General features: G+C 43.7%; 11 protein-coding genes across 15 annotated transcripts; 7 read left to right on the forward strand and 4 right to left on the reverse strand.

The window, feature by feature from the left end:
* Window positions 1-484: 484 nt before the first annotated feature.
* LOC119553325 (deformed epidermal autoregulatory factor 1) lies at window positions 485-5,617 on the reverse strand. 2 transcript variants are annotated; one of them, XM_037863656.1, is made up of 4 exons: window positions 5,125-5,617; window positions 3,818-4,601; window positions 2,379-3,010; window positions 485-2,026 (listed from the first exon to the last, which is right to left on the reverse strand). In XM_037863656.1, exons 1-4 carry the CDS (start codon window positions 5,254-5,256, stop codon window positions 1,856-1,858), a joined length of 1,719 nt encoding a protein of 572 aa, XP_037719584.1. In that variant the 5' UTR covers window positions 5,257-5,617; the 3' UTR covers window positions 485-1,855. The 2 variants fall into 2 exon arrangements, with proteins under 2 accessions (XP_037719584.1, XP_037719582.1); XM_037863654.1 differs by having other exon boundaries at window positions 3,809-4,601.
* LOC119553330 (acidic fibroblast growth factor intracellular-binding protein) lies at window positions 4,639-7,737 on the forward strand. 2 transcript variants are annotated; one of them, XM_037863661.1, is made up of 9 exons: window positions 4,639-4,731; window positions 6,125-6,203; window positions 6,271-6,589; window positions 6,649-6,756; window positions 6,813-6,945; window positions 6,996-7,096; window positions 7,152-7,220; window positions 7,282-7,467; window positions 7,526-7,737. In XM_037863661.1, exons 1-9 carry the CDS (start codon window positions 4,654-4,656, stop codon window positions 7,602-7,604), a joined length of 1,152 nt encoding a protein of 383 aa, XP_037719589.1. In that variant the 5' UTR covers window positions 4,639-4,653; the 3' UTR covers window positions 7,605-7,737. The 2 variants fall into 2 exon arrangements, with proteins under 2 accessions (XP_037719589.1, XP_037719590.1); XM_037863662.1 differs by lacking the exon at window positions 4,639-4,731 and adding an exon at window positions 6,030-6,065.
* A 185-nt stretch (window positions 7,738-7,922) lies between these two features.
* On the forward strand, window positions 7,923-10,417 carry LOC119553329 (protein cycle). The gene is made up of 5 exons (XM_037863660.1): window positions 7,923-8,108; window positions 8,364-8,438; window positions 8,927-9,381; window positions 9,437-9,866; window positions 9,925-10,417. The coding sequence occupies exons 1-5, from the start codon at window positions 8,089-8,091 to the stop codon at window positions 10,184-10,186; spliced, it is 1,242 nt and encodes a 413-aa protein (XP_037719588.1). The 5' UTR covers window positions 7,923-8,088; the 3' UTR covers window positions 10,187-10,417.
* Window positions 10,418-10,780: 363 nt separating this feature from the next.
* LOC119553327 (probable cytochrome P450 305a1) lies at window positions 10,781-14,139 on the forward strand. The gene is made up of 3 exons (XM_037863658.1): window positions 10,781-11,012; window positions 12,099-12,136; window positions 12,368-14,139. Exons 1-3 carry the CDS (start codon window positions 10,919-10,921, stop codon window positions 13,748-13,750), a joined length of 1,515 nt encoding a protein of 504 aa, XP_037719586.1. The 5' UTR covers window positions 10,781-10,918; the 3' UTR covers window positions 13,751-14,139.
* On the reverse strand, window positions 13,990-17,263 carry LOC119553326 (importin subunit alpha-7). Its single transcript, XM_037863657.1, has 6 exons — window positions 17,145-17,263; window positions 16,314-16,538; window positions 15,752-16,254; window positions 15,428-15,691; window positions 14,874-15,373; window positions 13,990-14,816 (listed from the first exon to the last, which is right to left on the reverse strand). Exons 2-6 carry the CDS (start codon window positions 16,512-16,514, stop codon window positions 14,635-14,637), a joined length of 1,650 nt encoding a protein of 549 aa, XP_037719585.1. The 5' UTR covers window positions 16,515-16,538; window positions 17,145-17,263; the 3' UTR covers window positions 13,990-14,634.
* LOC119553334 (DNA repair protein SWI5 homolog) lies at window positions 17,250-17,805 on the forward strand. Its single transcript, XM_037863665.1, has 2 exons — window positions 17,250-17,602; window positions 17,665-17,805. The coding sequence occupies exon 1, from the start codon at window positions 17,277-17,279 to the stop codon at window positions 17,532-17,534; it is 258 nt and encodes an 85-aa protein (XP_037719593.1). The 5' UTR covers window positions 17,250-17,276; the 3' UTR covers window positions 17,535-17,602; window positions 17,665-17,805.
* LOC119553333 (coiled-coil domain-containing protein 58) lies at window positions 17,652-18,374 on the reverse strand. Its single transcript, XM_037863664.1, has 4 exons — window positions 18,241-18,374; window positions 18,027-18,173; window positions 17,845-17,967; window positions 17,652-17,788 (listed from the first exon to the last, which is right to left on the reverse strand). Exons 1-4 carry the CDS (start codon window positions 18,274-18,276, stop codon window positions 17,684-17,686), a joined length of 411 nt encoding a protein of 136 aa, XP_037719592.1. The 5' UTR covers window positions 18,277-18,374; the 3' UTR covers window positions 17,652-17,683.
* Window positions 18,363-19,204, forward strand: LOC119553332. The gene has a single exon (XM_037863663.1). The coding sequence runs from the start codon at window positions 18,479-18,481 to the stop codon at window positions 19,115-19,117; it is 639 nt and encodes a 212-aa protein (XP_037719591.1). The 5' UTR covers window positions 18,363-18,478; the 3' UTR covers window positions 19,118-19,204.
* Window positions 19,205-19,300: 96 nt separating this feature from the next.
* On the forward strand, window positions 19,301-20,723 carry LOC119552602. The gene is made up of 3 exons (XM_037862265.1): window positions 19,301-19,920; window positions 20,103-20,236; window positions 20,294-20,723. Exons 1-3 carry the CDS (start codon window positions 19,356-19,358, stop codon window positions 20,531-20,533), a joined length of 939 nt encoding a protein of 312 aa, XP_037718193.1. The 5' UTR covers window positions 19,301-19,355; the 3' UTR covers window positions 20,534-20,723.
* Window positions 20,714-25,528, reverse strand: LOC119555282. Its single transcript, XM_037866585.1, has 8 exons — window positions 25,403-25,528; window positions 25,105-25,349; window positions 22,538-22,700; window positions 22,211-22,479; window positions 22,028-22,151; window positions 21,854-21,962; window positions 21,281-21,785; window positions 20,714-21,205 (listed from the first exon to the last, which is right to left on the reverse strand). Exons 1-8 carry the CDS (start codon window positions 25,455-25,457, stop codon window positions 20,714-20,716), a joined length of 1,962 nt encoding a protein of 653 aa, XP_037722513.1. The 5' UTR covers window positions 25,458-25,528.
* LOC119552601 lies at window positions 23,376-25,125 on the forward strand. 3 transcript variants are annotated; one of them, XM_037862264.1, is made up of 3 exons: window positions 23,376-23,972; window positions 24,211-24,917; window positions 24,988-25,104. In XM_037862264.1, exons 1-3 carry the CDS (start codon window positions 23,465-23,467, stop codon window positions 24,994-24,996), a joined length of 1,224 nt encoding a protein of 407 aa, XP_037718192.1. In that variant the 5' UTR covers window positions 23,376-23,464; the 3' UTR covers window positions 24,997-25,104. The 3 variants fall into 3 exon arrangements, with proteins under 3 accessions (XP_037718192.1, XP_037718191.1, XP_037718190.1); XM_037862263.1 differs by having other exon boundaries at window positions 23,397-23,972; window positions 24,214-24,917; window positions 24,971-25,125; XM_037862262.1 differs by having other exon boundaries at window positions 23,400-23,972; window positions 24,971-25,125.
* Window positions 25,529-25,617: the final 89 nt, after the last annotated feature.

The raw sequence follows: 25,617 nt of genomic DNA on the forward strand, positions 1-25,617 counted from the left end.
GCCTATCCCCATTCCCCAAGGTCCTAGTCATTAGGATCCACATTAAAGTTTAAAAAATGGTCCTACCGCAGAAATTCCATAATCACCACTTGAAATATTTCACCCTTAATTCCCAAAGATCAAGCAAAAACCACTTGCTATCAAATTTCAACAAAATTTCTAGCCCGGGATTTAGGATATCTAATATCTGGATTTTTTGACCAATACGGATAGTTACGTAACTGTAAACAGTTGACTTGGTTACTATTTAACAGTAAAGCTACCATAAAATTGTAAGTTGTGTCTATTTCGTTGGTCAAATTAAAGATTCGATGGGTTGGGACTGTTATATTGGTCAATTTTACCCAAAAGTTGTTTGTATCCATATGGTAAACCCTAGGATCTTTGGCCTAAATTGTAGTGTCGAAATTGGCGCCCAAAATGAATGAATAACTAAGCAGGCCTGAGGAAACCAGAAAGTAACACGACAAAAAGGTAGGCTTTGTACATTTAAATGTATGTATATATTTTTGTTGATCTTTTCATCTGCACTTCTCTCGCTATCTCTCTATCTGCACTTGCGCTCGATTTTGATTTGTGTTGTGTTTGCCGTGTATGTGGTTGTTGTTCTGGTTATTTTTGCAGTGTATCTGAACAGCGTTGTTTGGTTTTAATTGAATGCAACATCCGAAACCATTACAGACATGAAAATAAAGATTTCAAATTGGTTTGCCCAGGCGGGAGCCTGAAAATCGAAAGTAAATTGCTTTGCATCTGGGAAATGTCGCGTGTGTGTCTTGTGTGTGTGTTTCGGCTGTGGTTTCTCTCTGTGTACGTGACGGGTGTGTGCGTGAATCGGAATATATAGCTAGTTGTTTAAAGATATTATTATATATATATATACTACATATATAAATGTATTAGCATATGGAGACTACAGACTATAAGAATTGTTACATCAGCTGGGGGGCGTAGGCGAAAACTTTACAAACGGGAGAAGGGGGAAAACCCTACGAGACACATTTACACACAGCTAACAAACTGTAAAATTGTTGATTTTCGGTTTTCGATTTTCAGCTATATGTTTACATTTCGGTTCGATTACTGTGCGGGCATATATGTAATTGGAATTCGGATTGCGTTTACTTCGTACTGTGGATGTTTTTGCTTGTTTGAAATCTTTATTGGATGCTTGTAACGGGCAGTAGTATCCATAAAATTATAATGGTAAAATGTTAAAAGTTTAACTATGCGCTTAGAGTCTAATGAAAAGTGTATACATAGACGAATATGTATGGTAATTTCAGAATTTTTTATCTTCGCTTAGGTTTCCTCTAGTTGTTTTTTTTCACTGTGGGCAATTGTGTGTTTTTTTATGGGGTGCAGGGAGCTGGGTGACTGTGACTGGATGTTTGGGGTCTCTTGTTAGTTATGCTATGCGCTTTGCAACTATTATTAATTTAATTTAATTTAAATTGAATTACAAGTAATCGGTTTAGTTTTCTTTACTTTCAAATCGTAGCTTAATTAATTCTCTACGCCTTTGCACTTGCTTTGATTTTCGCTTGCTACATTTTTCTCTTTTTTTAATTAATTTTATTTTCGTTTCGCTTGTTTTTGTTTTTTTTTGCTGGCTTGCCCTACGTTCAATAGTAAAATGTATATATATTTATATAGTTATATGTACGTTAAGAATTACATTAATGTAGGACATAAGTCTAAGAGGATGCAGGCTTGCTAATGGGGACGGGGATTCAGGGGAGTGGGACTGGGATTGGGATTGGAGTGGAAGTCCGTTCAGTATGGACTTCAGGGGGAACTTCCTATAATCGTATTAATTAGTAGTAAAATTTGTATGTACAATTCGTTACGTTGCTTAGGACTGATCGTCGATCAACAGCATGACCTGTTGCGTTGTCGTTTGTGGACTCCTTGTGCACTCCACCTGGTGAGCATTCCAATCCTTCCGCTGGCAGAACTCAGAACAGTATGGCGTCTTCCGGCACAGTGAGCACTCGGCCAATGCTTCGCGGTTGCAGTTGGCGCACTATTTGAAATGAATATATTGAAAGAATATAAATTAGTGAGCTGGTAATTAAATATCTTTAGAAACTTAGCGAAAATATAAGATTCATTCGAGTTTGGAATTCCATCAACAAGGACTTATAATAAAGGATCTCTTATAAATATAAATTCTCTTATGAGAGCCTAGTTTAAATAGGATTTAGATGAAAAAAAAATTCAAAATTCAAGTAGAATAAAATCATCTTTGTTAAAGAAACAAGTTTTTTAAGACCTTTTAATACCACACACTAACTTGCGTTAAGTGTTAGGTTGAAACCAATTTTTTAGACGCCTATACTTATACTTTTTCTTAATCTAAATGGTTTTTGTGGTACCTTCTTGGCCGAAATGATCTCGTTGCCGTGCAGAGAGCCTGATATATTCGGGTCATCGATGTCCGCATGCACCTGAACTCGCATCGCACTGACCGCAGCATCGCGCTCTTTCTGCAGAACCTCGAGACGGCGCTCGTAAGATTGCTTCATGTCGTTAAGCAGGCGCTTGAAGTCATTGGTCGCCTTGACCATGGTGCAGTAGACGTGTTCGATGTTCTTCATCGATTGACTGGTGTCCAGGACGGCGATGGAGGATCCATCGTTGATGTTCACCACAAACGTTTCCCGTTCGTAGGTGTTGCCCATCTGTGACTGGTCGACCAGCTCGGTGGAGGTGTCCAGGCTGTCGTTAAGTGCTGCCCACGGCTCGTCCTTGGACGTGATGTTCTCCTCCGCCAGGAACATGTTGTTCTCATCCACCACGCTGGCTGTTGCTGCAGCCACAGCGGCGGCCGTCACATCCACACAATTGTTGGCTCCGCTCCCGCTCGTGTTGTTGTTATTGGTATTATTGTTGTTGTTGTTACTGTGATGGGCATTTCGCTTGCGCTTAGGTCCAGAATCCATGTCGAGATCAGTTTGATTCCGCTTCCGCCGCTTGTAGGGCGTGAAGAGACGGACAGGGCCGGAAGCTAAACAAGATGACCGTGTAAGGGGGTTAAACAAATGTTGTTATTGGCCAAGAAGTGTACATTGAACTCGGCAAAACTGGAGAAAGCATAGAGTACTGACGAAATTTTCATTCAAAAGGACAATTGGATTTTCTTACTAGTGTTAAATGAAGTTTACTTCGCAAAAAGTTTGATAATGGATGCCTTAAATTGATTCAAACTAATTGAAACCAAATAATGAGCTATTACGAATAAGTCAAAATGACATGTGATGTAAAGGGCCTGTTAAAATTGATTTGTAAGTAACATTATTACATGTCATCAAGAGCAATCAGTGTTGAATTGTTTTTAATTAACTGACGAGAATATAAAAAAAAAGCTGACATCTGAATAAAAATTCTAGTTTACTTTATTTCTTCTTAATCGATTTAGATTTGAATTTTGAAAGGTTTGGTATTTAAAAGGAAATTAATACCAAATGTAAAAGTACTTTTTACTTTTCATATCGAGTTCCTCAGATGGTTTTTATTGGGCAATAACTTATGTGTTATTCATTAAATGTTATCTAATGTCAAAACCTATATTTCCAACACTAAAAATTGTCCTTAAAAGACAGGGTAATTCATTAGTGAACCCTTATCCCACAATAAGTCAGTGGGGTACATTAATTGGTACATTAATCAAATCCTTGTCACAAGCTCTCCGGTTTTGCCCGAGTCTCCTGTACTTGTGATGGCATGGCGGAGCGGATGACCAGATCCAGGTGACCAGAACCCGGTCCGCCATGCCGCAGTATGTAGTAATTGTTGTTCATCTCACCTGACTCACCTGCTTCGTCGTCACAGCAGACCGTGCAGCTGCAGTTGGTCGCGTGCGGCGTGAGCGTACCTTCGTCGATGAGCGACTGCAGCGACTTGCCGCCATACTTGATGGAGCGCTTCCAATCCTTACTGGAGCCCCGGCCGCACACGTGCTCGAATTCACTGGGCGTGTGCCACTTATCCTTGTACTTCACGCAGCGTCCACGGCCGCCGGAGCCCAGTTTGCTGCGGTACAGTTCGGCGCAGGTGGTTTTGCAGCGGATCTGGAAGACCTCCATGTGCTGGGTGGACGGGTTTTCCGACCAGCTCGAGGAGCCACCACCCGTTCCACCGCCACCGCCGCCGCCACCAACGCCGCTTGCTCCGCCGGTGGCGTGCTCCAAGGTGGCCAGGCTGTCGTGGCTATTATTGCTCCCGGAGCCATCGTGGTTCAGTCCAATCGTATTGGTGGCGGTCGTATTGGTGCCCGCACTATTGGCGCCACCACCGCCGCCCCCGCCGGGTTGCGTCTGCTGCTGCTGGATGACGATCGTCTTGAGGTCGTTGCCCATGCTGACCGTGCCGCCGGACAGGTAGCCATTGTTGTCGACGCACAGCATCGGCTTGAAGTGGGGCAGCTGGTCGGGCGTGATCACATTGAAGGTGGTGCCGGTTATCATCGATCCGATGGGCAGGGATACGGGCACCGAAACCACACCGCCTCCGCCCGTTCCGCTCGTACCGCCACTGGCGCCGCCGCTGCCGCTGTTGTCGTTGGAGGAGGATGTGACCATGCGAACCTTGGTGTCCAACTGCATTACCATAGCGCACATATTACCACGTTCGTCACATGTATGTGGGTGAATGTCCAGCGGCCAATTGGTAACGTTTGCGATTTATTTCGTTGCGATTTGCACAGGAATCGAGGAAGAAAATTCGAATGTAAGTAAACAACACAGCATGGGAAAAATGAAAATCGGTATACACAACATTTGTGCGCCACAAATGCGGTGGGTGGAGGTGGTTGTGGGGGGCGGCGGGACGAGAGGGGGGTGACTGTGTGGCCCAGTGGGTCGCATGGAGCGTTCGTAGGGCGCAAGTTGCGCCACCCCCAGGCCACCCAACCGCCCAACCACCCACCACCCACTTTCCACAACTGCGCAGAGCGAAGCGGAGCGGTTTTCGAGCCAGATTCTATTTCGGATTCAGATTCAGATGTAGAACCTGAACCACACACGGTCTGGAACCAAAACCACCCCGCCAAAGCCAAGAGCCAAACACGGGAAATGGAAAAGGCGCCTCGTTTGTTGCTCATTTCCATTTGGTTTACCCTACCTGATGGTGATGATGATGATGGTGATGGCCCGGGCTTTCTAATATCACCTCTTCTTTCACAACATCATCGGCCAGCGCGGCCAGATCTTTCCTGTTCAGGTGCAGCTCAGTGGAGGAGTCGACCTGTTCCATATTATTGTTATGCCAATCCCAGTTCACTTTCACTTATTCTTCGGGCCAATGTTAATGCGCTTGAATTGTTCATCGAATTGCAACTTGCAATTGGATACGATATATCTTATTCGACGTCTGACGACGGACGGGTCGGTCTGTTGTGTTGTTGTTGCTGCTGCTACTGCTGCTGCTGCCGCCCGCGATGCGCGTTTTTTCCCGCGCTCACCACTCACATGCGAATTGCGCGTTGGTCGCGAACTCGTTGCATTGCCCTATTTACAGCTCTTGGTTCATTGCAAATTACATTTTTTAAGCCTAAACTTTACTAAAATTCGTCTCCAAAAGTTGATATCCTCCTCTTCTTCCTCATGATAACTAGAGTTGTCATGCGCGTTGCACTATCGCCTGCTATCGGCGCCTATCGATAGGCGCACTTCGTGCTGGCTGGCTTTGTCCCACCTCTGGATTTCGTAATTCGAAAGTTTAACTGATAATTCAATGGGTTTTAATTTTGATATTTTTTTTTTAAATTAAGAACTGAAGATGGATTCTTTTTTACGGTTTGACTTAGCCTCAAGTTACTTTTTCAAAATAAATCTGAAATAAGCGAGATCATTCCATTTACAATATTAACTATTAATATTTTTTGGTGAATTTTCTTTCTTTACACAACATCTTTTTAAAATATTTTGGTATTTTATTTTTTGATAATTTTTATTAGTTAATTAAAATTTAAAAACGAATTGTTATATGCCGATGACTCATCTCTAGCATCGATACTTTATTGGAGAAGTAAACAGTAAACGGTCTTACTAAAAAATAAGATGGTAAAAACTGGTAACGATATGGTGCTGAACAGCTTTTGATAAAAACGCAATCTTTTCAGGCCGATGTGGATGTCTTTATCAGTAACTACACCCTAGTGGATCCCGAAATCTATCAGCTATGGATCGAAGGATTCTCCTGTATGTCAACTGCTCGAGATCGCCACCTGATTGCCCTCAAAGTGACTCCTACGATTTGCCTTTTCAGCCAGCGAGGCCGTGTCCTATCTGAAACAGAAGGGCTTCGGCCACTCAATGGGGGCACCCAGCGACCTGATTGCATCCGATGTCCTGGACCACTACCGCACCTATTCCCTGATTGAGCTCTATCTGAATGCACCCACAAAGCTGATGGAACAATCCTGCTTCCAGCTGGAGCCACATATGCGTGACCTAATCACCGAGAAGTATTACTCTATCGATGATGTGGTGGCCCGCGAAATACTCGGAAAGAAGCTGACATCCCGCTACCGCAAGGATCTGGACGAGGTGGCCGAAAAGACGTGCGTCAAGCTGAAATCGGTTCGGTGGGTAAATTGGGCATTATATATATGGAAGGTCTGCTATATTTAATATTCCTTATCAGGCGACAGTTTGACAACGTAAAGCGCATATTCAAGTCCGTGGAGGAGATGCCCGGCACGCTGACCAACAATATAAAGCAGCATTTCTTCATATCCACCGATCTTGCCAAGTATAAATCATACATTTGTTTCATCACCCACATAATTAACCATTTAAATGTTGTAGAAAGTACGCCTGCATTGTTTTTCTGGCCTGCCTACGTTTTGAAACCACAAAAAAGAAGCTGCAATACCTCAGTTTCAGCGATTTGTTGACCTGCTCCCATGCCATAATGATCTACTGGACCTACACTTACCAGGCACGACTTAATTCACTAAATTCCTTGCGAAACTAACTGATTGATTGCAGCACACTGGACCGGAATACTATGACACCGAAATGGATAAAGAGTTCCTGCTGGATTTGCGGGAATTGCGTTGTTTACTAGACAAGGAAAAGGAAATTAAACAGTAAGAAAGATTAATACTGTCAAAAAAATCTTAAACAAATACTATTTTTATATAGCCTTGTCTGCATGCGCCTCAAACCCGTTCTTCTAGAGCGCGCCTTTCACGAACTAGATGGCAATTTTAGGTAAGTAAATACCTTTCTCCAAGAATCTCAACATTTGATAATGAATGCTTTTTTTTTGTAGATCCTACTGGCGAGCTTTGATCACAATTGCCTGCAATTTGCACCGGAATCGGGAGCTTCGCGATCTGTTCGTCGATCTCTGTGAGAAACTGATTGATCCTTGGCGGCAGAATGGCTGGAATCGCGAGCAAGTGAATAAGTTTCTTGCTTCCATAACGCAAAGCGTCTTGGACCTGGAGATATCTAGGTGGGATCTTATCAAGAGAGTTTGTTGTTCTTAATGAACCATATGATATTTTTTGCAGAGACCAGGAGACTCGATGTCTTTGGGATCGTTACATGCAGGTCATAACGTTATGCTTGGATAAAATGTATCACATTTAAGCTGTGATTGAAATTAGGAACAACTTTAAATAGTACTTAGTAGTTTAGTTGTGTTTGTTTCGATTTGTGTTCATTTTAATATATGACATGCCATTGTGTAATATACAAATATAACAAAAGAGATCATATTAAATAATACAAGATAATGAATTAATAATTTAGATAACTTACCCTTTTCTAAAATCCCCATATTTAAATACACGTATACCGTTGTGAGTTGGCGCCAATTTTTCGGCATAAAAATTAATGGTATATTTAAGGAAAACCGTGGTATACTTACATAGGTATATATGGTATATTTTTCAACAACGTTCACACTGGCGACTCCGAAGGTGGAAAATGCAGGAAAAGCTTGCAACAAATTGTGGGCAGACTCCACTTCCGTTATTATTGGGGCGCCAGCGGCGTTAATGTTAGTAAACAAACCGAAGGGTCTTCATCAAAGAGAACTTAATTCGCCTCGTAGAACCGTTATTGATTGGCGATGGAAGTGCCAGAGTTTTGGTAAGACCCATTGAAAAGTGCATTGCAAATTACACACATTACATAAAATAAGGTGCTAGTGTGTGTTAAGCACCCACACAGAAATACTTTCGCGAAAACACGCACACACACACACACAAGTTCGCCAGGTGGGTGTGTGAGTGTGAAGGGAAGAGGAAGCAACAGTTGACGCCCGTTACATGGGAATCCCACCCACTGGCCCACCAAATAACGGGGTTGTTTTTAATCCATTTGTTTGGTCTCGTTTTATTTTAGCGAAAATCTAGAGGAGATCGAAGATGAAACTTTCGATGAGGAAAAGTGCGCGAGGACCTCTGATGAAAATCGCAAGTAAGAAGCAACAATCCACTTATGTATTTTTATTGGTTTATTCGAATTTACAAACTAAAGATCCCCAAGAAATCTTTAGTTACAACCTTACTTATTATCAAACGTCTATAGTGTTACGTTTTCAAATCTTATGATGTTACATATTATTTTTTATTGTATTCCGGCAATATATTATATATATATAAATCATAATAAAACAATGTATTCGATTATTTAAATTTTTTATTAAAATATTTAAGGTCCTCTTCTTAAACATTAATACTTATCAAGGTCTATAATGCGAAAACGGCCTTTTAAGGGATATTTGTTAAATAAATAAACTTTACAAAATACCTATATTTTAATTAAAATAAGTGAAACAAATTTGGTATAATAATATAAAAGTCAATTTAAATCGATCTGCTAATATATGTACATATGTAGGTCCAAGGATAACTCCTTATATAACTTTATTGTTCATTAAAAAAAAGTATTCTTCTCCCATTTAGGCAGAATCACAGCGAGATCGAGAAACGGCGGCGGGACAAGATGAACACGTACATAAACGAACTGTCCTCCATGATTCCCATGTGCTTCGCAATGCAGCGGAAGCTGGACAAGCTGACGGTGCTCCGGATGGCGGTTCAGCATCTACGGGGAATCCGTGGCAGCGGCAGCTTGCATCCGTTCAACGGATCCGACTACCGGCCCAGCTTTCTCTCCGACCAGGAGCTCAAGATGATTATCCTGCAGGCCTCAGAGGGATTCCTGTTCGTTGTTGGTTGTGACCGGGGACGCATCCTGTACGTCTCCGACTCGGTATCCAGTGTACTAAACAGCACCCAGGCAGATCTGCTGGGTCAGAGCTGGTTCGACGTCCTGCACCCGAAGGATATTGGCAAGGTCAAGGAGCAGCTGTCGTCACTGGAGCAGTGCCCCAGGGAAAGGTTAATCGATGCGAAGAGTGAGTGTCCAGAAAGTAGGAGGTTTTATTCGTTTCTAAAGATCTCCTCCCGTAGCCATGTTGCCCGTAAAGACCGACGTCCCACAGAGCTTGTGCCGCCTGTGTCCTGGTGCCCGGCGATCCTTCTTCTGCCGCATGAAGCTGCGCGCCGCCAACAACGAACAGATTAAGGAGGAGTCCGACACTTCCTCCAGCTCCCGGAGCTCCACGAAGCGCAAGTCCAGGCTGGGTACGGGCCACAAGTACCGGGTGATTCAATGCACGGGATACTTAAAGTCTTGGACTCCCATCAAGGACGAAGATCAGGACGGGGACAGCGATGAGCAGACTACGAATCTTTCCTGCCTGGTGGCAATAGGACGAATCCCTCCCAATGTACGCAATTCCACTGTACCCGCCTCGCTGGACAATCACCCGAATATTCGGCACGTGCTCTTCATCTCGCGACACTCCGGCGAGGGAAAGTTTCTGTTCATCGACCAGCGGTATGTTCTATTGTGGGTTGTTAAAAAATCCTTATCAATAATTCTCTTTTTTTCTCAGCGCCACCCTCGTCGTCGGTTTCCTTCCCCAAGAGATCCTGGGTACCAGTTTCTACGAGTACTTTCACAACGAAGACATTGCCGCCCTGATGGAGTCCCACAAGATGGTGATGCAGGTGCCGGAGAAGGTCACCACGCAGGTCTACCGCTTCCGGTGCAAGGACAACAGCTACATTCAGCTGCAGAGCGAGTGGCGGGCCTTCAAAAATCCCTGGACGAGCGAGATTGACTACATAATTGCCAAGAATTCGGTCTTTTTATAAGGCATACGAACGTTCCTAAGGGGAACGATTATTTTATTTATTATACACACTTACCATTACAATCCAAAATTTGTATACATTCCAAAGATCATCTTCCGTATCGAGTTGCTGGCGCCGGCGGTTGAAACTCCATATTCCGATGTACAGACTCTAGTTAATGATAAGCTCGTCATTTTTGTACCACATCAATTAAACTAACGGACAACTTTTAAAAAAGATTAACTCAGATAAGAATGATTTGAACCCTTATTGTGCGATCGTGGGAACAATCTTAATTTCGGCTAATCAAGTTTTCTACATTGACGAAAAGAGAGGTCGCTGTAAATTAAAAACACCGAATAGTTCTTAGCCAAGCACGTTTTGGACGTGATCGTTGCTCGAATTTCTTCGGGCACATAACTACTCATGGTACATATGTATGTATAGTGCGACATGTGTGCATTTGGTTTATCAACTGAGACGGGCTTTTTCGCCCGTTTTTTGTTTCGTTTAATTTTTTTTGCTTGCACTATCAATAGACCCACATGGAAAGGCGGCAGCCCAGGCGCGTGGGTTTGTCTGGGTCTGGGTCTGCCTGCCTCTCTCGTTCTTTGGGTTCGGGTTCGGAATTAGTTGGCGTAGAGCTGGCGAGGCGTACGGACGCTCTGACACTTGGCTCCCTAATAAATAATTGGACAAAAGCCCTGCTTGGGCGACGGTTTCGTTTTCGGTGGTCACTAAAGATATATTGAAATGAGTGCCCTCATATTTCTGTGCGCGATTCTAATTGGTTTTGTGATTTATTCACTTATCAGATCGGTGCGGCGTCCCAAGAACTTTCCCCCAGGTGAGACTATGTTTCTGTTCCCCGAGGGATATGTAAAGAATTGTAGTTTTTCGCTGGAAATATTTAAGTAGATAAGGATTTTCGAAATTACATAGAATGAAAGGTAGCTTTAATAGAGCTAGAAATATTAAAGTTCGTAGAATTACCTTACCGATTTTTCTTATCTTCGTTACAGTTTACTTTTCTGTAAAAAGAACTTAAAATTAAAAGAGTATATTATATATTTGCTTATATAATTTATGATTAGATTCGGGATAGGCTCGACATATACCTTCAGTGAACAGAACGTAACATACGACCTGCCCCACGACCAATTGGTCAGCTCATTAGCAACCTGTAATGGTGATCAGAGACATCGGCGGATAACCAGACGGCACACCACTCGAATGCTAATAAATCTCATTGATAAAATCGTCACACATTTCTGACACCTGGCCTAACTGGTCTGCATTTGCTAATAACAAGGGCCAGGCTGATTTATTCCAATTACAAATGCAGTTTATTTGCATTAGGATTGGGATTATGAGTGCAATGGCTCCCCCATATATAGGCAGATTTTTACTATTTGTATATTTCGCAAATTTGCAATTCAAATTTTGTTACATTAGTAAATGACTTAGGGAATTTCCATCACTTAGCGAAAAAATCATCTTACCTTTAAAAAAGTAGTAGTTATGAAATTCAGTGAAGTTACGAGATCTCCGAGCATGTGGCTGGTTAATAGTTAATAACTAAAGGTTGTTGATTTCAAGATAGAGTTTTCCCATTCGATTCGGTGATTAACCAGCTAACAGATTTTTGTAGAGCCGATTAGATTAGCAATAGGCATAAACAACATAGTTCAATTTGCAGTATTAGGCCTTTTTGAGACCCTTTTACCACCACCTACATACGTAAGTTATCAAGTTACATATATCCAGAAGGTTTTTATTAATTCTATTTCAATAAAATATTATTACCAACTGAGTCAGGTTATATCACTAAGGTTTTGGTTAATTCTATACAAATTAAATATTATTATAAATAAACTTATTTTTTTGTTTGGCTTATATTACTAAATCCTTTCAAAATTCTTTTCTAAAACAGGTCCTCGTTTCCTACCATGGCTGGGTAACACCATACAGGTATATTATTAGTATTTTTAATTAAAACATGTTATCTATAAGCATTTGAAATGATCATTAATAAGGTGATTATATCTAAAATGTGTGCATAAATATATTTTCAAATTCCGAAACTTACCATAGTAAATAATAGTAAAAATAGTTTGCAATTATACCTAAAGTGGATGTGACTAAAATACATACCGATCCTTTATACATATGAGTAATATTAATACTCATTTTTATTTTCAGTTCCGAAAGGAGGCCCGTGCCCTCGGCGGCCAGCACATCCTGTTCGAGCAGTGGGCGCAGGACTTCCGGAGTGACCTGGTGGGTCTAAAACTGGGCAGCGAGTACGTGGTGGTTGCTCTTGGTCACGAAATGGTCAAGGAGGTGCAGCTGCAGGAGGTGTTCGAAGGACGGCCTGATAACTTCTTCCTGCGTCTGCGGACCATGGGAACCCGGAAGGGAATCACCTTCACGGATGGACAACTTTGGTACGAGCACCGCCACTTCGCCATGAAGCAGATGCGCCACGTGGGCTACGGACGCAGCCAGATGGAGCACCACATCGAACTGGAGGCAGAGGAGCTGCTGGCCCATCTGGAAGGCACGGAGGAGCAGCCAATCGAGCCGGTCACCTGGCTGGCTCAGAGTGTGCTCAATGTGCTGTGGTGCCTGATAGCCGGGAAGAGGATCGCCAGCCAGGAGGATGGGACTCTGCGACGCCTGCTCGACCTGATGAATCGTCGCTCCAAACTCTTCGACATCTGCGGTGGTCTGCTGGCCCAGTTTCCCTGGCTGCGCCACGTGGCCCCCGATCGCACTGGCTACAATCTCATCCAGCAGCTGAATACGGAGATGTACGGCTTCTTTATGGACACCATCGAGGATCACCGTCGTCAACTAACGAAGGATCCGTCGCAGGAGGAAAACGATCTTATCTTTGCCTATCTCCAGGAGATGAAGGATCGCAGTGCTGGTGGCGAGAACAGCAGCTTCAACGAGACGCAGCTGGTCATGACCATCCTGGATTTCTTTATTGCAGGTTCTCAGACCACCAGTAACACGATGAACCTGGCCCTTATGGTGCTAGCCATGCGACCGGATGTTCAGGAGAAGCTGTTCGCCCAGGTGACCGCCAGTGTGGCTGCAGCCCGCTCAGATGCCTTTCCTCACTTGAGCCGGCGGGAGTCGTTTGACTACATGGACGCGTTCATCATGGAGGTTCAGCGTTTCTTCCACATCACACCGATCACGGGTCCCCGCCGAGCTTTGTGGCCAACCAAGCTGGGTGGCTACGACATTCCCAAAAATGCCACCATCCTGATCAGCTTGCGTTCAGTGCACTTGGATAAGGAGCACTGGAAGGATCCTCTGGAGTTCCGCCCGGAGAGGTTTATTGATTCAGATGGCAAGTGCTTCAAGGACGAGTACTTCATGCCCTTCGGCTTGGGCAGACGTCGTTGTTTGGGCGATGCTCTTGCCCGTGCGTGCATTTTCTCGTTTCTGGTGAGGATCGTACAGCATTTCAGCATCGTCCTGCCGGCGGGCGAGACTCCATCGATGGTACTTCTGCCCGGGATCACATTGACTCCAAAACCCTACAAGGTGCAGTTTGTCAAGCGCACCTAAGTGCATTACTGGATTCTACGGTATCGGTAATAATATTGGATATATTTCGGTGTTTAGTAAATGACAGAGATGGTGCTATAAAATTTACATTAAGATATTCCAGAGGACTCCGAAAATTAACTTAACTATGGGGTTATAATGAAAAATTTATGAGGTTTGACTTGCAAATATTTCGTATCCCTCCCAAAAACAGGTGTATTAAATTCAAATGTTCAAATTAATGTTTAAACAACGAATTGTACTGGATAGTTGTGGTCTAGTTGTTCTTTATTGATGTGTCCTCTAAATTAAGTTACAATGTTTTATAATTTAATCAAATTTACATTCAGCGATTTGCGTAACAAAATCAAATAAAAACGTTTTAATTTAATCGTTATCAATATCGTAAAGTACGTTGTTTTTTTGAATGTATAACAACACCATGTCAGGGTCTCAACGTAATTGGGCTTAATGAAAAATATTTACAAACTCAATCTGAGAAAATCAGAAACATATACAATGGGTTGTATAACATATTAAATTAGTACATACGAACTAGGTGGAAGCGATCTCGCCAGCTGGAGAAATGCTTGAGTAAGGTAATGGTTGGTCCTGGACCACTTCGAAAATTATAGTTTCAACCGCAGAAAATATATGCAGACGAGTATGTATAACAAAGAAAAACGATAACGAGCCGACTGAATGACCAACTTTACTTAAATGCTAGTAGTGACTGCACTTAGGCATCATGCCTTTTCCTGCGACCCATGATTCGTGCCCGTGCTCTGGCCTCTGTTTAAATCCTGGCAGGCAAACCTTCGCCTTCTGTAGTGTGTGTGGTGTGTTCAGAGCTTTAGAAGGACTCGCATTTGAATAGTGTTGATAATGTCAGGCCGGGTATGGTGCTAAAAGTTGAAGCCGGTACTGGGCATGTTGTCCGGATTGAACTCGAACTGCTGTGTGCCCGCCACGGGGGCCACCCGGCTGTCCTCCTCCTCGTTGCCAAAGTACTGCTCGATAATGTAAAACGATTTGTGGTAGATGTCGCGGTTTTCGTGCGCTTGCAGATACTCAATCTTGTCCAGACCTAAAGCAAGGATTGCGGTTTTAACATGTAAATCAGCTCCTAAACAAATTCACTTACCTCCGCATTCCTCGATGGTAATGGCATAGGGATTTGGTCGTGCCTGGAACTTTTCGCCCGCCTTCAAGATGTTTTCTAGAGCATTCAAAGCCACCTGGACAATGTCCGAGTCGACGACGGTGAGAAAATCGCACATAGGAGGCACACAGCCCACTTGAACCAAGTAGTTTATCTGCTCGGAGGTTCCGCTACTGGTGGCGTTGGTAATGGCCCAGGCTGCCTCCTTTCGCGTTTTGAATTCTGCCGTCTGCATGATAGTCATCAGCTGGGGGAATATGTTGGCGTTGATAATGGCCTGAATCTGCTCCCGATTCCCGGCTGCGATATTCGAGATTGTCCAGCAGGACTCCTTCTTAATGGTTTCCGCCGACGAGCGCAGCAGGTGGCTAATGCAGGGCAGGGCGTTGTATCCCAATATAACCTGGGTCTGCTGATCGTCGCCGGTCACAATGTTGCCCACAGCCCTTAGGGCGGCTGTGCTTACGTTGTGCTGGGGATGTCTGCAAGCAAGATATAATAAGTATTCGGGTCATTTTCAATGCAGGACCACTTACAGTAGTAGTTCTACCAAGCGACGACAAACGCCCGCATCAATAACAGCCTGGATTTTATCGTTGGGTCCATCCGACAGGTAGCTTATAGCCCAGCAAGTATCGCTAAGCACGTCCGCATCATTATAGTCCAGTAGTCTAGCCAGTATGGGTAGTCCATGGACAATTTTCGCAAAGTCCGCGGGTGGGTTCTTACCGCGGCAGAGATTAGAAAGCGTCCACACCGCATTCCGTATCATAGTAATGCGCTCCGAGGTGCTTAAAACGCTGCAAAAAGTTCAACAAAATGTGATAACAATGTGGGAATGAAACCAAGTCATTACTTACTTCAAAAGAGGCAATAGAATGCCAGAGCCGAGCAGATGGTCCCGGCACACGGGTGAGTCCCCGGCTATATTACCCAGGGCCCACACAGCCTGCTCCTGGACATCGTCATGGGGACTGGAGAGCAAATCAATAAAAATGGGCACTGCCCCGGCCTCGATTACGATCTTGGTCTGGTGCGAGGTGCCTGAGGCAATGTTCGTCAGCGTCCAGGCGGCCTCGAACTGCAGCGTGGCATTCGAGCTGTTTCGCAGAAAGTTGACAAACTGCGGCACAATCCCCTTCTGGATGACCTCCTCGATGGGTGGATTGGGATCGCGGGACAGCAGCTTGCGGAACTTTTGCGTGGCCTCCAGCTGGTCGCTCTCGCGTCCACTGTGAAGCATCTGAATCATTTCCTCGTTAATCACGGAGGGCAGAGCTCCGGTTCCGCCTGCTGGCTCGTTCTGCCCGCCCGGAAAATGCGTTGGTCCGGTACTGCTGTCAGCCATGTGCATGTCGGCAGCCTGGAAAGCAAAGGTGTTCAGGATACGCAGGAATAGATAATGGTTTGATATGGACCTACCTGCAATTCGTTGCTGGCACAGCCCTCCATTCCGGCTGATGTCGTGGATGTGGCCGGCTCAAGGACCACATTGCGGCGCTTGAACAGCTGCTGTTCGCGCTTGTTCTTCCGCAACTGGATGCCAACCTCCTCGCGACGTCGCCGCATCTCTGTGGAGTCCAGGGCGGCATTTTTATAGCGCTGTTTGTGGGTGGTGGACATGTCGTCGTCTTGGCAATTTAAAAACTGAAATTAGTGCAGGAAAAAAAAGTTAGAGAGGCGACTGACTACAGATTGTCAGATATTGACAGTCTCCGATATTATGATTGTTTGCGATATTATCCCAAATGGGGGTTTGAAACCCAGTTAACCTTGCTGTTCTAAGCAACTAAAAAACTGCTAATACCCTAACAAAAAGCTTAAAAGTATTGAATAATTTAAGATCCGTAACTACGCTTATTGGTCTTAATGGAGAGGGAAATATTCGGATGGAAAGTGAATAATCATGACAGGGTTTTCTCCGATATTCCCAATACCCAACTGGATTTTGAGACCCTGAAACTAAGCATCCGTTCATCGCCTGCACTTAAGTAATCCCGACATATCTAGGAAAGATTACGTTGCTTGGCCCGTAGTTTACATATAATATTTAATGAACTATTCGGTTTTCCTGGCAAAATGCACAATCACAACACTTTCACATTTCATTGTGTGTGCACATTGCGTGCGTGTGTATGGGTGCGGGCTTAGGTCAGCATTACGAATTTCTAGAGCTCCCGGATACGCCCTTCACTGGACCTCCACTACTCCCGGATAATAGCGCCCGCGCCACGTAACTGGTGTACAATTTACCTGTTCCAGAGAATCCTTTCCGCGTTTTAATCATGCAAAGAGACTGGGAAATTTTACTTTACACGTTTTGAGGAGCGCGGTTGCCAGACTGTCGGGAATGCAGTGCACACAGCTGTTGCGTTATCGATAGCCATGACCACCGATAGCAGTCATTCCCAATCCAATTGCAATTTAAATATGAAGGAGAAAAAATCTAAGAAGAAACCCCGCAAATCGACCAATAAGCCCAAGGAGACCTCGGATTCGGAGAAAAGGAAGATCATAGAGCTGATGCACGAGTACAACGACCTGAAGGATGCCACTCAACTGGTCCTGGGAGCCTTGGCGACCCTGAAAAGCGTTCCCATTCGCTCGGTTTATGCCACCTACAATCTGCCCAGAGACGAGTAAAAAGGATTTCTTTGGGGAGTAGTCTTCATGTACTTGATGTAAACAACTTGAAAAACAACCAAATGCATGTAAATGCCTCCTGGTTTGGCAGTTCCTTTAGTCTATCACTAATAAATCCACCTAAAACTAGTTATTGCATCTCGTGGCACCTACTGGCTAGCGTGAAAATAGGACCGGCATCGCTCGTTGAAGGTCTTGTAGGTGCGCTCCTTAATGATGTCCTCCACATTGAGCTCGGCCTGAAGAACGCGCAGCTGGAGAGGATTCGGGATATAAGTGAAAGTTAAGGGTTATCTTGACATGAGGATACCTTGCGCTGCGCCGCCTTAAACTGGCTGTCCGCGTCCACATCATCAGGATGGGCTTCCCGCTTCTCCCTCAGCTCTTTTAGATTATTGGCCGATATGGTTATGCAACTGCGAATGCTATCTTGCTGCAAGGAGGCATTTAGTTTCGTGCGATCCGCAGGTGTGATATTTGATCGGGAGTTACCCTGGACAGATGCGACTGCTGGAGTTTTGAGTACAGGTCGCGACAGGTGCTCTCGCTGTTCACCTGGCCCTTGAACGACTCCGTGGGCAGGGCGTTAAGTGCATATATAATCTTGTCGTCAACATCTCTCATCTTCTTCAGCGCCTCCTGTTTGGGAAGTTGAAGGTATGTAGTATGACCGCTAGTAACTCATTTAACCTCGTTGTGAACCCACCTGGAAGCCGAGAAAGTCCAAGCACAAAGCCGCCATAATAAAGCGCTATGAAAACTAGTAAGAACTTTTCAAAATAATAAAAACAAAATGCAATAAGTAAAATGCCGGCGCAATGTGCCACTGGCCGGCGTTGCCACCTGAGGTAAACAATCGCCCACCAACTATCGATTGATCAAGTGGTTGCCCATCGCTAAGTTATTGTGGATTATTATTATTATTAATCAAAATAAACATAAGGATGCCGCTCAAATCCGAGGATATTCACGAAAAAATTAATATTGGCGTCTATAAACTGGCTGTGAATGACAAGAGCACTCGCAGCACTGTGTGGCGGGTGTATCGCAAGATCCAGAAGGACGATGGCAGCTTCCTGGAGCACGTACTGTTCTGCATTGGCTGCAAGAGCATTATGTCCTTCACCCACAAGTCCACGACGAATCTAAGGCGGCACCGGTGCCACCTGCAGTACCTCAAAAAGCATGCCAGAATGCCAGGCTGCAGATCTGGAAGTGAATCTAGCGAGAGGAAGGAGGAGCCCGATCTGAAGGCCAATGAGGAGCTGGAGGACCAGCAGTCCATATCGGATGAGCTGGACAGGAAGCCCACTGCCGCCGATGTGGCCGCCTTTGTGGCCGGAGTCGCCAGTGGCGGGGATTCCGCCCTAGTTCCAACTCCTGCCAAACTGCCGGACATAACCGAGCTCCCGCTCGACATCAGCGGGGCCGAGGAGTCCAATATCTACGCCCAGACCTGGTCCCTGGAATACCGCAAACTCAGCGAGGACCAGAAATTCTATGCCAAAAAAGCTATAGACGAAATCCTTGTATTGGGCAGGCTCCGTCGTCTGACACTGAACACGGTGCCGACGGCGGAGTAGAATAGTTAGCAGGATCTTCATAATTTAAGCTTATCTTATATACCTTGTACATATTGTATCTAATATAGAATCCCATGGGCTCGGATATAACGCAATAAAATATTTGATATTTAAAATATACCTCATTCTTTGGTTCCTATTTAAAGCAACTATCGATATACCAAGAATTTATGCCATCCCTACTTCGAGCTTCTCTTTGTTGCATTTGTGTTTTATTTATAACTTTTATTTTGGAAAAATGAGTGATCTTAAGAGGCGACCACTGCACCACGATACGCCAAGGACTCTTTCCCAGTCGAGGGACGAGGTAGACCAGGACAATACTTTTATTTTGGAGTCCGCAAACAGCTACGAAGAAGGCACCTCCTCAGCCGGCGAACAAGAAGAAAGTGAATCCCAGGAGCAGGTGGAGGAGGCTTCTGAAGGCGAAAATCTGTCCAGGAGGCATAGTATTCCAACTCCCACGCCGAGCTACAAGCAGGAACACCACCATTCCATTAACGAACCCCAAGGAATGAATGGACTCTCCATTAAACTAGCCCTTGCTGGTGTTCTGTTCGGATTATTCTTCGTTTACGTTTGGGGAGGATCGAGCGTTGTAGGGGAGAAACAATGTGCCTTTAAAAGTCTTCGGGGAAATCACCCCAAACAACCGGAGATAGTCTGGAAAGCCCTGCAAAACGGAGTCGAGGGATTGATAAACAAGAAGGCCAAGCACCCCAGTGTGTTCCTGTTCCTTCACCAGAATCCCGAGCTCCAGAAGTTGATCGATGCAATTGCCGTCGAGGCATCTGCCTGTTATGGTAAGAAAGTATAAAATAATATAATAAATATACGAATATTATTAATTAGACTAGCAAATCAACAAAAATATGATTTTTTCTCTTTCTAGAACCATCTTGATTTTATATTATTAACCCTAATAACAAATATATCGCAGATAACTTAATACAATCAATTTTGCTTTTACCATTTACCATAACAGGTGGTCCCCGCCAGCTGATTCACATGAAAAGGGAGGACTTCGGCCCGGGTATGAAAGACTACGGATTGGCAATTGAGCGTTTCAAGGCAAATGTGAAAGAGGGAAAGGTTTTCTTAATAGTGAACCTCAACGATGTGAGTGCCATTAAATATGTTATTTTGCTATATCCTAAGGAGCTCCCTAATCTACAGATTGCCCCGAGTGGAGCTCGTGCTCTGCACACAATCTGCGATACCTACAGCCCCATCGTGGATGATGCTGTCATTTTCCTTACACTCCGCACATTTAACACAACTGCCGTAAGCAACTCCGTGCAGCTGGCCACGGATACCCTGTACGATCTGTGGGCCAAGGAGCTGGCGGACAATGAGCTGGATCCCCTAATTACACGCGTCACCGATCAGGTGCTCCACTTGAGAAGTAATTTTTAGACTTAAATTCTCCTTTCTAAAATCTCAATACTTTCGATGCCCAAGTATTGGGTCGATTAAGCTCAAAGCTATAAATGAAAAGAATTTAGCAAGAACCATCAATGATGCTTTTTTAAATATTCATTTTACAGAACTATATTCTGTTCTACAATCGTTTTATGTTAAAGAAAATAAAAACATTTAAAGTACAGACTGCTCCTGACCTTTCCACAGTTCTATGGCAAATGTGAGAAGACTGCAGATCATGCCGAAGCACCAAAGCAGGATCAAACCAATAAAGTTGTCGATGCCCAGTTGAACGGGTCCAATATCTAGGTTTGGTCTCTGGGAGGCCACAATGCGATTTTGTCGATGTGCGTTCATGTAATCGGCGGCGATCTTCCACTCCCAGAATTTGTCAAAGCCAGAGGAGTGCCAAGCCAGGATGAAATCGTTATAGGCATTTAAATGGGGCCACAAGCGAGGCACAAAAGCCACCGTGAAGGCGAAGTAAATATCATCAACCATTAGTTTTAAGCGCTCCAAGGCGTCGTTTTCGATGAGTTCAGTATTTCCCAAATGGCCAAATTGCATGCGCTCTACAACAAATCCCATTTGTTCCGTATGCGAATAGGCGGATATTAAGGACGCATCGTAAACCCGGTAATGCTCCATCAATCCAAGCAGAACTGGCTGTGAGAAAGTTAGGGAAGTTTTGTAAAAATTATATTAAATTAATGCATCTCTTTTTTAGAATCTTTTACTTACGTCCGCTGAGCGTTCATCAATGGTGGTTATCCAGGCCTGCGAAGTCCCTGTCCAAATGAGCTTATGGTCGAAGAGGCGTTGCCGAGAGTCTGCTGCCTCCTCCAGAGTGGGTAAAGTCAGGATGGCCGCCAGACCGCCACTATACACGGTCGTCAAGATAATGTCGATCATGTAGCTGGCCACCAGCACGGTTCTTAGAGCATACGAGCTGGTCACATAGCTGGTTCCCTGGCTTACGAAGAGTTTCAGTGTACTTATGCAACCGAAACGCAGACTATCCATCCAGGAATTGGAAGGCGAATCCGTATAGTGCTCCCAGCGGCGGGTCACACATAGAGCCAAGCTCTCAAGCAGCAAACAGAACAACACGCACATCCACAGGGCTGTTTGAAAAGGTCGGAGCAGGAGGGTCCAGCTGATTAGGCGATTCGGAGCGGGAACCAGGCAGGTGACTCCAGATCTACCAAGGAAATGGGTCATATCCATATACTGATATGCCTCGTACCTAGTTAAGGAAAATAACATTTTAGTTATACTGAATTCTATCAGTACTTTCAAGGTTAAGAATTTTACCATAAATACATGCCACCCACTCCATAGTCGTTTCGTCTATCCAGCACCATTCCCACAAGTCCATATCCCGAGCCGTTCGTATAGATATCACCCCAGTCAGCTTTTTCAGCTGTGTATTAAATCAGGGAACATTCATTATAAATGGTCATAAAAAAATATGTTTTTTTCACCAACATGTGTCCACCTGAATGGTGCAGTTATACAGTTCGCAAAAAGTAAGCATTAGTCGAATTTCTGTTCCATCAATAGCTACTTCAGTTGTGTTTTCGGAGCGATCATAAAAAAACGGTTTCCTTTCCTAGCTCATGTGGAAATTTCAAATAGTTTAATTTGGCGCAAACAAAAGTTGAAACTCACATAATCCAATAACATGAAAGGCTTGTAGTCGAAAATGCCTATGACTACCTCGCGTCCCTTAAGGTTTCGCATCTTAACGGACAAGGGGCTTTTCGTCCCACCATCCCAGATAATCTCATCGTTCTCCGCATCGTACCGCTGAAGAAGGTCAAACTCTACTAGTCCTGGGTTCGTATCAAAGTTTCGCGGTCCCACAAATCGGTTGGTTTTAATGTCAAAAATGCTTGAATTAAGATATTTTGAAGTCACTAATAAAATATTAGGTTGATCTGCAATTTTAAAAGATATAAAGCCCGTGTTGCATCTTAGGTACTAAATATTTTCAACCTTGTAATATATATCCAAGCAAGTAAATATCGTTTTCTTCTATCAGCTCTTCGGTGTAGACAAAAATAAAACGATTTCGCAGCGATCGCCAAATGGAGTACATACTGGCGTGATAAAAAGAACTCGCGAACTTTGGAATTTGCTCCTGAAATACTAAAAATGTCTTAAATAGAACAAGAGAGATAATTATTAATTAATGAAATAACTTTCTAAAAAAAGTCTTGTTCTCACACACACGTTAAATGTAAATAATGTCCAATAAAATGTATTGGATTGCATTACAAATTTGTACAAAAAATAGGTTTCCGTCCAATAAGAGTAAAAGTAAGATGAACAACAACGAACTGAATGAAAATGTAATTCAGTGTAAAGATAACAGTGCGTATGAGTGATTTTTTTTCACTCATACGCACTTTTGCCTTTAATCATATTTATTGTTTTTATAGACATAGGTGGCCTCGAGTTGGGGGGAAAGAAGTTCGATGTTCAAATTCAAAATTCGGTTTTCCAACCAAAAATGTTAAAAAATTTGGGGAGGGGAAAACGTTTTTTTTTTAATTAGCGCTGAATACATCTCGTATGAGTAATTTTTAAGGGAACTTTAAGATAGTACCAAAAACCAATTTTTGTTTTCAAATACATTTGAGGGGGTGAGAATAAGAATTCATTTTTTGGACCGCTTAAATGTATAATAACGTAATAAAAATAAAATTAATGACTAGATTGAAAGGGAGAGGATTGTATGATAGTATCGTTTTTTAAAAATAGCGGAAAAACCGAAAGGTACACCAATGCTTAATGTATCGTCAGCTGCTACGTTGTTATCGATAGCAAAGAAAATAAAGGAAAATCTGTTGCTCCCGTGGAAAATAGAACAAAATATTAACTAGAATTGATTTCAAACAAATCAGTTGAATTATAATAGCAATGGACAAACTTGGTTTGGGCTGTCCCTTTTCGTTTCTGGGCGGAAAACAGCAGGAATCGAGTAGCGGACCCGGCTTCCTGGATCTCAACTACGAGATTTATCTGGAAATATTTTCATCCCTAAGTTCTCTGGAGGATCAGCTAAATTTGGGCCGTGCACACCCACTGTTCCGGAACGTGCTAACAGACTTTCTGCGAACACGCTACAAAAAAATCAATGTGCGGATGCTGAAAACCATTCCGGACTGGGAGTTCCTGTTGCAGCTGTGCGGTTCCGAAGTGTCCAGATGTGATGTGCCCCACGGTCGCTGGGACGAGCCCTTCACCTACCCCTTCCTGGACCTCCTCGGACGCCACTGCCCCAATCTTCGACAGGCAGTCATCATATTCATGCACGCCGACACAGACACGCCGCCGGAAACGGGGGACAGGGGCCATATCATGCAGCAGCTCCTGGAGCTACCCAGTCTAACCGATCTCACCCTGATTGATCCCAGATCTGCCCAGTGTTAGTATAATAGGAAGCTTCCTCAGGCGAATTATATATAATGTCATAATATTATGTATCATAATTTATGATACATAGAGATCTATTCAAATTCTGAAAGTATTTAATTTATTTAAACATTTGTAAAAACCGTTCAGAAGTTTAAAAAGCAACATAATTTTCAGTTTATTTTAGGAAACGTTGTTCGCCTGAGAGACCCTTTATGTTTTCTGTAATCGACGTCTAAGTTATTCTTTAGTAGATCAATTACGACACTTCACTAAGCTGCAGATCTTGGACTTGGATGGAATCGATCGAAACCTCAGTGACCACGCCTTTCAGCAGATGTTTGAAAATAAGATCAGCGTGAAGCGATTGCTGCTAAACTTCAGCCGGGATCACAGGAGATCCCGCCAAATGGCCCAGCTGGCAGATAAGTTTCCGAACTTGGAGCACCTGACTCTCGAAAACTTCGATGTGAACTTTCCGGAGTTGGGTGAATTCAAAACTCTCCAGTCGCTGCGATTAATATCCCGATGGAAAGTGGAAGTGTGTAATGACTTCTATAGATCGGTGGCCCAACGCATTGAGAACCTCCAAAAGCTACAGCTCATCTCAGTTCGTGTTAGAGGCGACCAAGTGCATTACTTTCTGGCAATTAGCCAACTGAGAGCTCTGGATTGCGACAACTGGCCAGCTCAGTCGGTTGAGCAATTGGGTCAGTTAACAGATCTCGAGTGCCTGGCCCTGGATTGCATTGGATCGCCGTCGAACGCAGGACGTCAACTCCTATCCCTCATACAAAACTGTTATAAACTAAATCACCTAAAGCTGGGCAAACATTGGCAGTTGCCCATCAATGATGTAAATGCATTTCTGACCAAAGTGACGGAACTACGATCGGATCCGAAAAGTAAACTTCTGCTTACCTTGGACTTTATCAGCATACCGGATACTCAAGAAAAGGTATTACCTTTGTGTATACAACTTGGATATTCTATCATTTTAAAAGCATTTAGTTCAAACATCTTTTCAGGGATCATGAGCACTTGCGAGTCTCCTTTAATGGAACCACTTGCCACCACTGTCAGCCCGACACCCACTCCAAATGCGATACCATCTTTGACTAATTTTATTTTACCCAAAAACTCACCTCGCAGTGGGACGCTTCTATGGCAACAGTTAGTCTCAGAATCCAATCGTTGTAGCCAATTCCCTTCTCCTCAAACTCATCCTGTTTTCCCCTGTAATTATAAACATCCTTGCCATCGGAGTGGTCAAACCATCTGTGTGAGTCCATAATGATTAATGGTAGCGGCTCAGCCGTCGCCAGGTGAAAATCAAACGATGGATGCCACAAAATACAAGTGGCATGTGAGTCAGTAAAATATTGCTGAGCTAATTGCAATTATTAAAACCTCTAACATGGTTAAATATATTTAAAAACTTGCCAAGAAAATTAAGAACAGTATTCCAGTAACTAGGCTCCACCCATAAGACGGTCATTTTAACGCAATGTAGATTTTCTGTACCATGTTTATAAGAATTCAGTATTACTAACAATTATTGTGTTGTGTTAGTTGTTTTAATAATAAGAATAAAAATATATGTTAAAACGAACCTAGGTTCTAAAGTACCTGCCGTAGAGGTTTCTTGCTTAACGGAC

Source organism: Drosophila subpulchrella, chromosome 3L (assembly GCF_014743375.2).
Source record: "Drosophila subpulchrella strain 33 F10 #4 breed RU33 chromosome 3L, RU_Dsub_v1.1 Primary Assembly, whole genome shotgun sequence".
Taxonomy (NCBI): domain Eukaryota; kingdom Metazoa; phylum Arthropoda; class Insecta; order Diptera; family Drosophilidae; genus Drosophila; species Drosophila subpulchrella.

Coding starts and splice junctions, on each gene's coding strand:
- LOC119553329 (XM_037863660.1), top strand. CDS start 8,089: ATGGAAGTGCCAGAGTTTTG. Junction 8,109..8,363: donor ATGGAAGTGCCAGAGTTTTG/GTAAGACCCATT, acceptor GTTTTATTTTAG/CGAAAATCTAGAGGAGATCG. Junction 9,382..9,436: donor AAGGTTAATCGATGCGAAGA/GTGAGTGTCCAG, acceptor CTCCTCCCGTAG/CCATGTTGCCCGTAAAGACC.
- LOC119553327 (XM_037863658.1), top strand. CDS start 10,919: ATGAGTGCCCTCATATTTCTGTGCGCGATTCTAATTGGTTTTGTGATT. Junction 11,013..12,098: donor TCCCAAGAACTTTCCCCCAG/GTGAGACTATGT, acceptor TTTCTAAAACAG/GTCCTCGTTTCCTACCATGG. Junction 12,137..12,367: donor GGCTGGGTAACACCATACAG/GTATATTATTAG, acceptor TTTTATTTTCAG/TTCCGAAAGGAGGCCCGTGC.
- LOC119553333 (XM_037863664.1), bottom strand. CDS start 18,276: ATGGCGGCTTTGTGCTTGGACTTTCTCGGCTTCCAG. Junction 18,174..18,240: donor TGGACTTTCTCGGCTTCCAG/GTGGGTTCACAA, acceptor CTTCCCAAACAG/GAGGCGCTGAAGAAGATGAG. Junction 17,789..17,844: donor TTAAGGCGGCGCAGCGCAAG/GTATCCTCATGT, acceptor AATCCTCTCCAG/CTGCGCGTTCTTCAGGCCGA.
- LOC119552602 (XM_037862265.1), top strand. CDS start 19,356: ATGAGTGATCTTAAGAGGCGACCACTGCACCACGATACGCCAAGGACT. Junction 19,921..20,102: donor CGAGGCATCTGCCTGTTATG/GTAAGAAAGTAT, acceptor TTACCATAACAG/GTGGTCCCCGCCAGCTGATT. Junction 20,237..20,293: donor TAATAGTGAACCTCAACGAT/GTGAGTGCCATT, acceptor CCTAATCTACAG/ATTGCCCCGAGTGGAGCTCG.
- LOC119553332 (XM_037863663.1), top strand. CDS start 18,479: ATGCCGCTCAAATCCGAGGATATTCACGAAAAAATTAATATTGGCGTC.
- LOC119553334 (XM_037863665.1), top strand. CDS start 17,277: ATGACCACCGATAGCAGTCATTCCCAATCCAATTGCAATTTAAATATG.
- LOC119553325 (XM_037863654.1), bottom strand. CDS start 5,256: ATGGAACAGGTCGACTCCTCCACTGAGCTGCACCTGAACAGGAAAGAT. Junction 4,602..5,124: donor ATCATCATCATCACCATCAG/GTAGGGTAAACC, acceptor ATGGTAATGCAG/TTGGACACCAAGGTTCGCAT. Junction 2,027..2,378: donor AGATCATTTCGGCCAAGAAG/GTACCACAAAAA, acceptor CATTTCAAATAG/TGCGCCAACTGCAACCGCGA.
- LOC119553330 (XM_037863661.1), top strand. CDS start 4,654: ATGTCCAGCGGCCAATTGGTAACGTTTGCGATTTATTTCGTTGCGATT. Junction 6,204..6,270: donor ATGGATCGAAGGATTCTCCT/GTATGTCAACTG, acceptor TTGCCTTTTCAG/CCAGCGAGGCCGTGTCCTAT. Junction 6,757..6,812: donor ATATCCACCGATCTTGCCAA/GTATAAATCATA, acceptor TAAATGTTGTAG/AAAGTACGCCTGCATTGTTT.
- LOC119552601 (XM_037862262.1), top strand. CDS start 23,465: ATGGACAAACTTGGTTTGGGCTGTCCCTTTTCGTTTCTGGGCGGAAAA. Junction 23,973..24,210: donor TGATCCCAGATCTGCCCAGT/GTTAGTATAATA, acceptor GTTATTCTTTAG/TAGATCAATTACGACACTTC. Junction 24,918..24,970: donor TACCGGATACTCAAGAAAAG/GTATTACCTTTG, acceptor AAAAGCATTTAG/TTCAAACATCTTTTCAGGGA.
- LOC119555282 (XM_037866585.1), bottom strand. CDS start 25,457: ATGACCGTCTTATGGGTGGAGCCTAGTTACTGGAATACTGTTCTTAAT. Junction 25,350..25,402: donor TACTGTTCTTAATTTTCTTG/GCAAGTTTTTAA, acceptor AATTGCAATTAG/CTCAGCAATATTTTACTGAC. Junction 21,206..21,280: donor TTGATGAACGCTCAGCGGAC/GTAAGTAAAAGA, acceptor ACTTTCTCACAG/CCAGTTCTGCTTGGATTGAT.
- LOC119553326 (XM_037863657.1), bottom strand. CDS start 16,514: ATGTCCACCACCCACAAACAGCGCTATAAAAATGCCGCCCTGGACTCC. Junction 16,255..16,313: donor GTGCCAGCAACGAATTGCAG/GTAGGTCCATAT, acceptor TTTGCTTTCCAG/GCTGCCGACATGCACATGGC. Junction 14,817..14,873: donor TACCATCGAGGAATGCGGAG/GTAAGTGAATTT, acceptor TCCTTGCTTTAG/GTCTGGACAAGATTGAGTAT.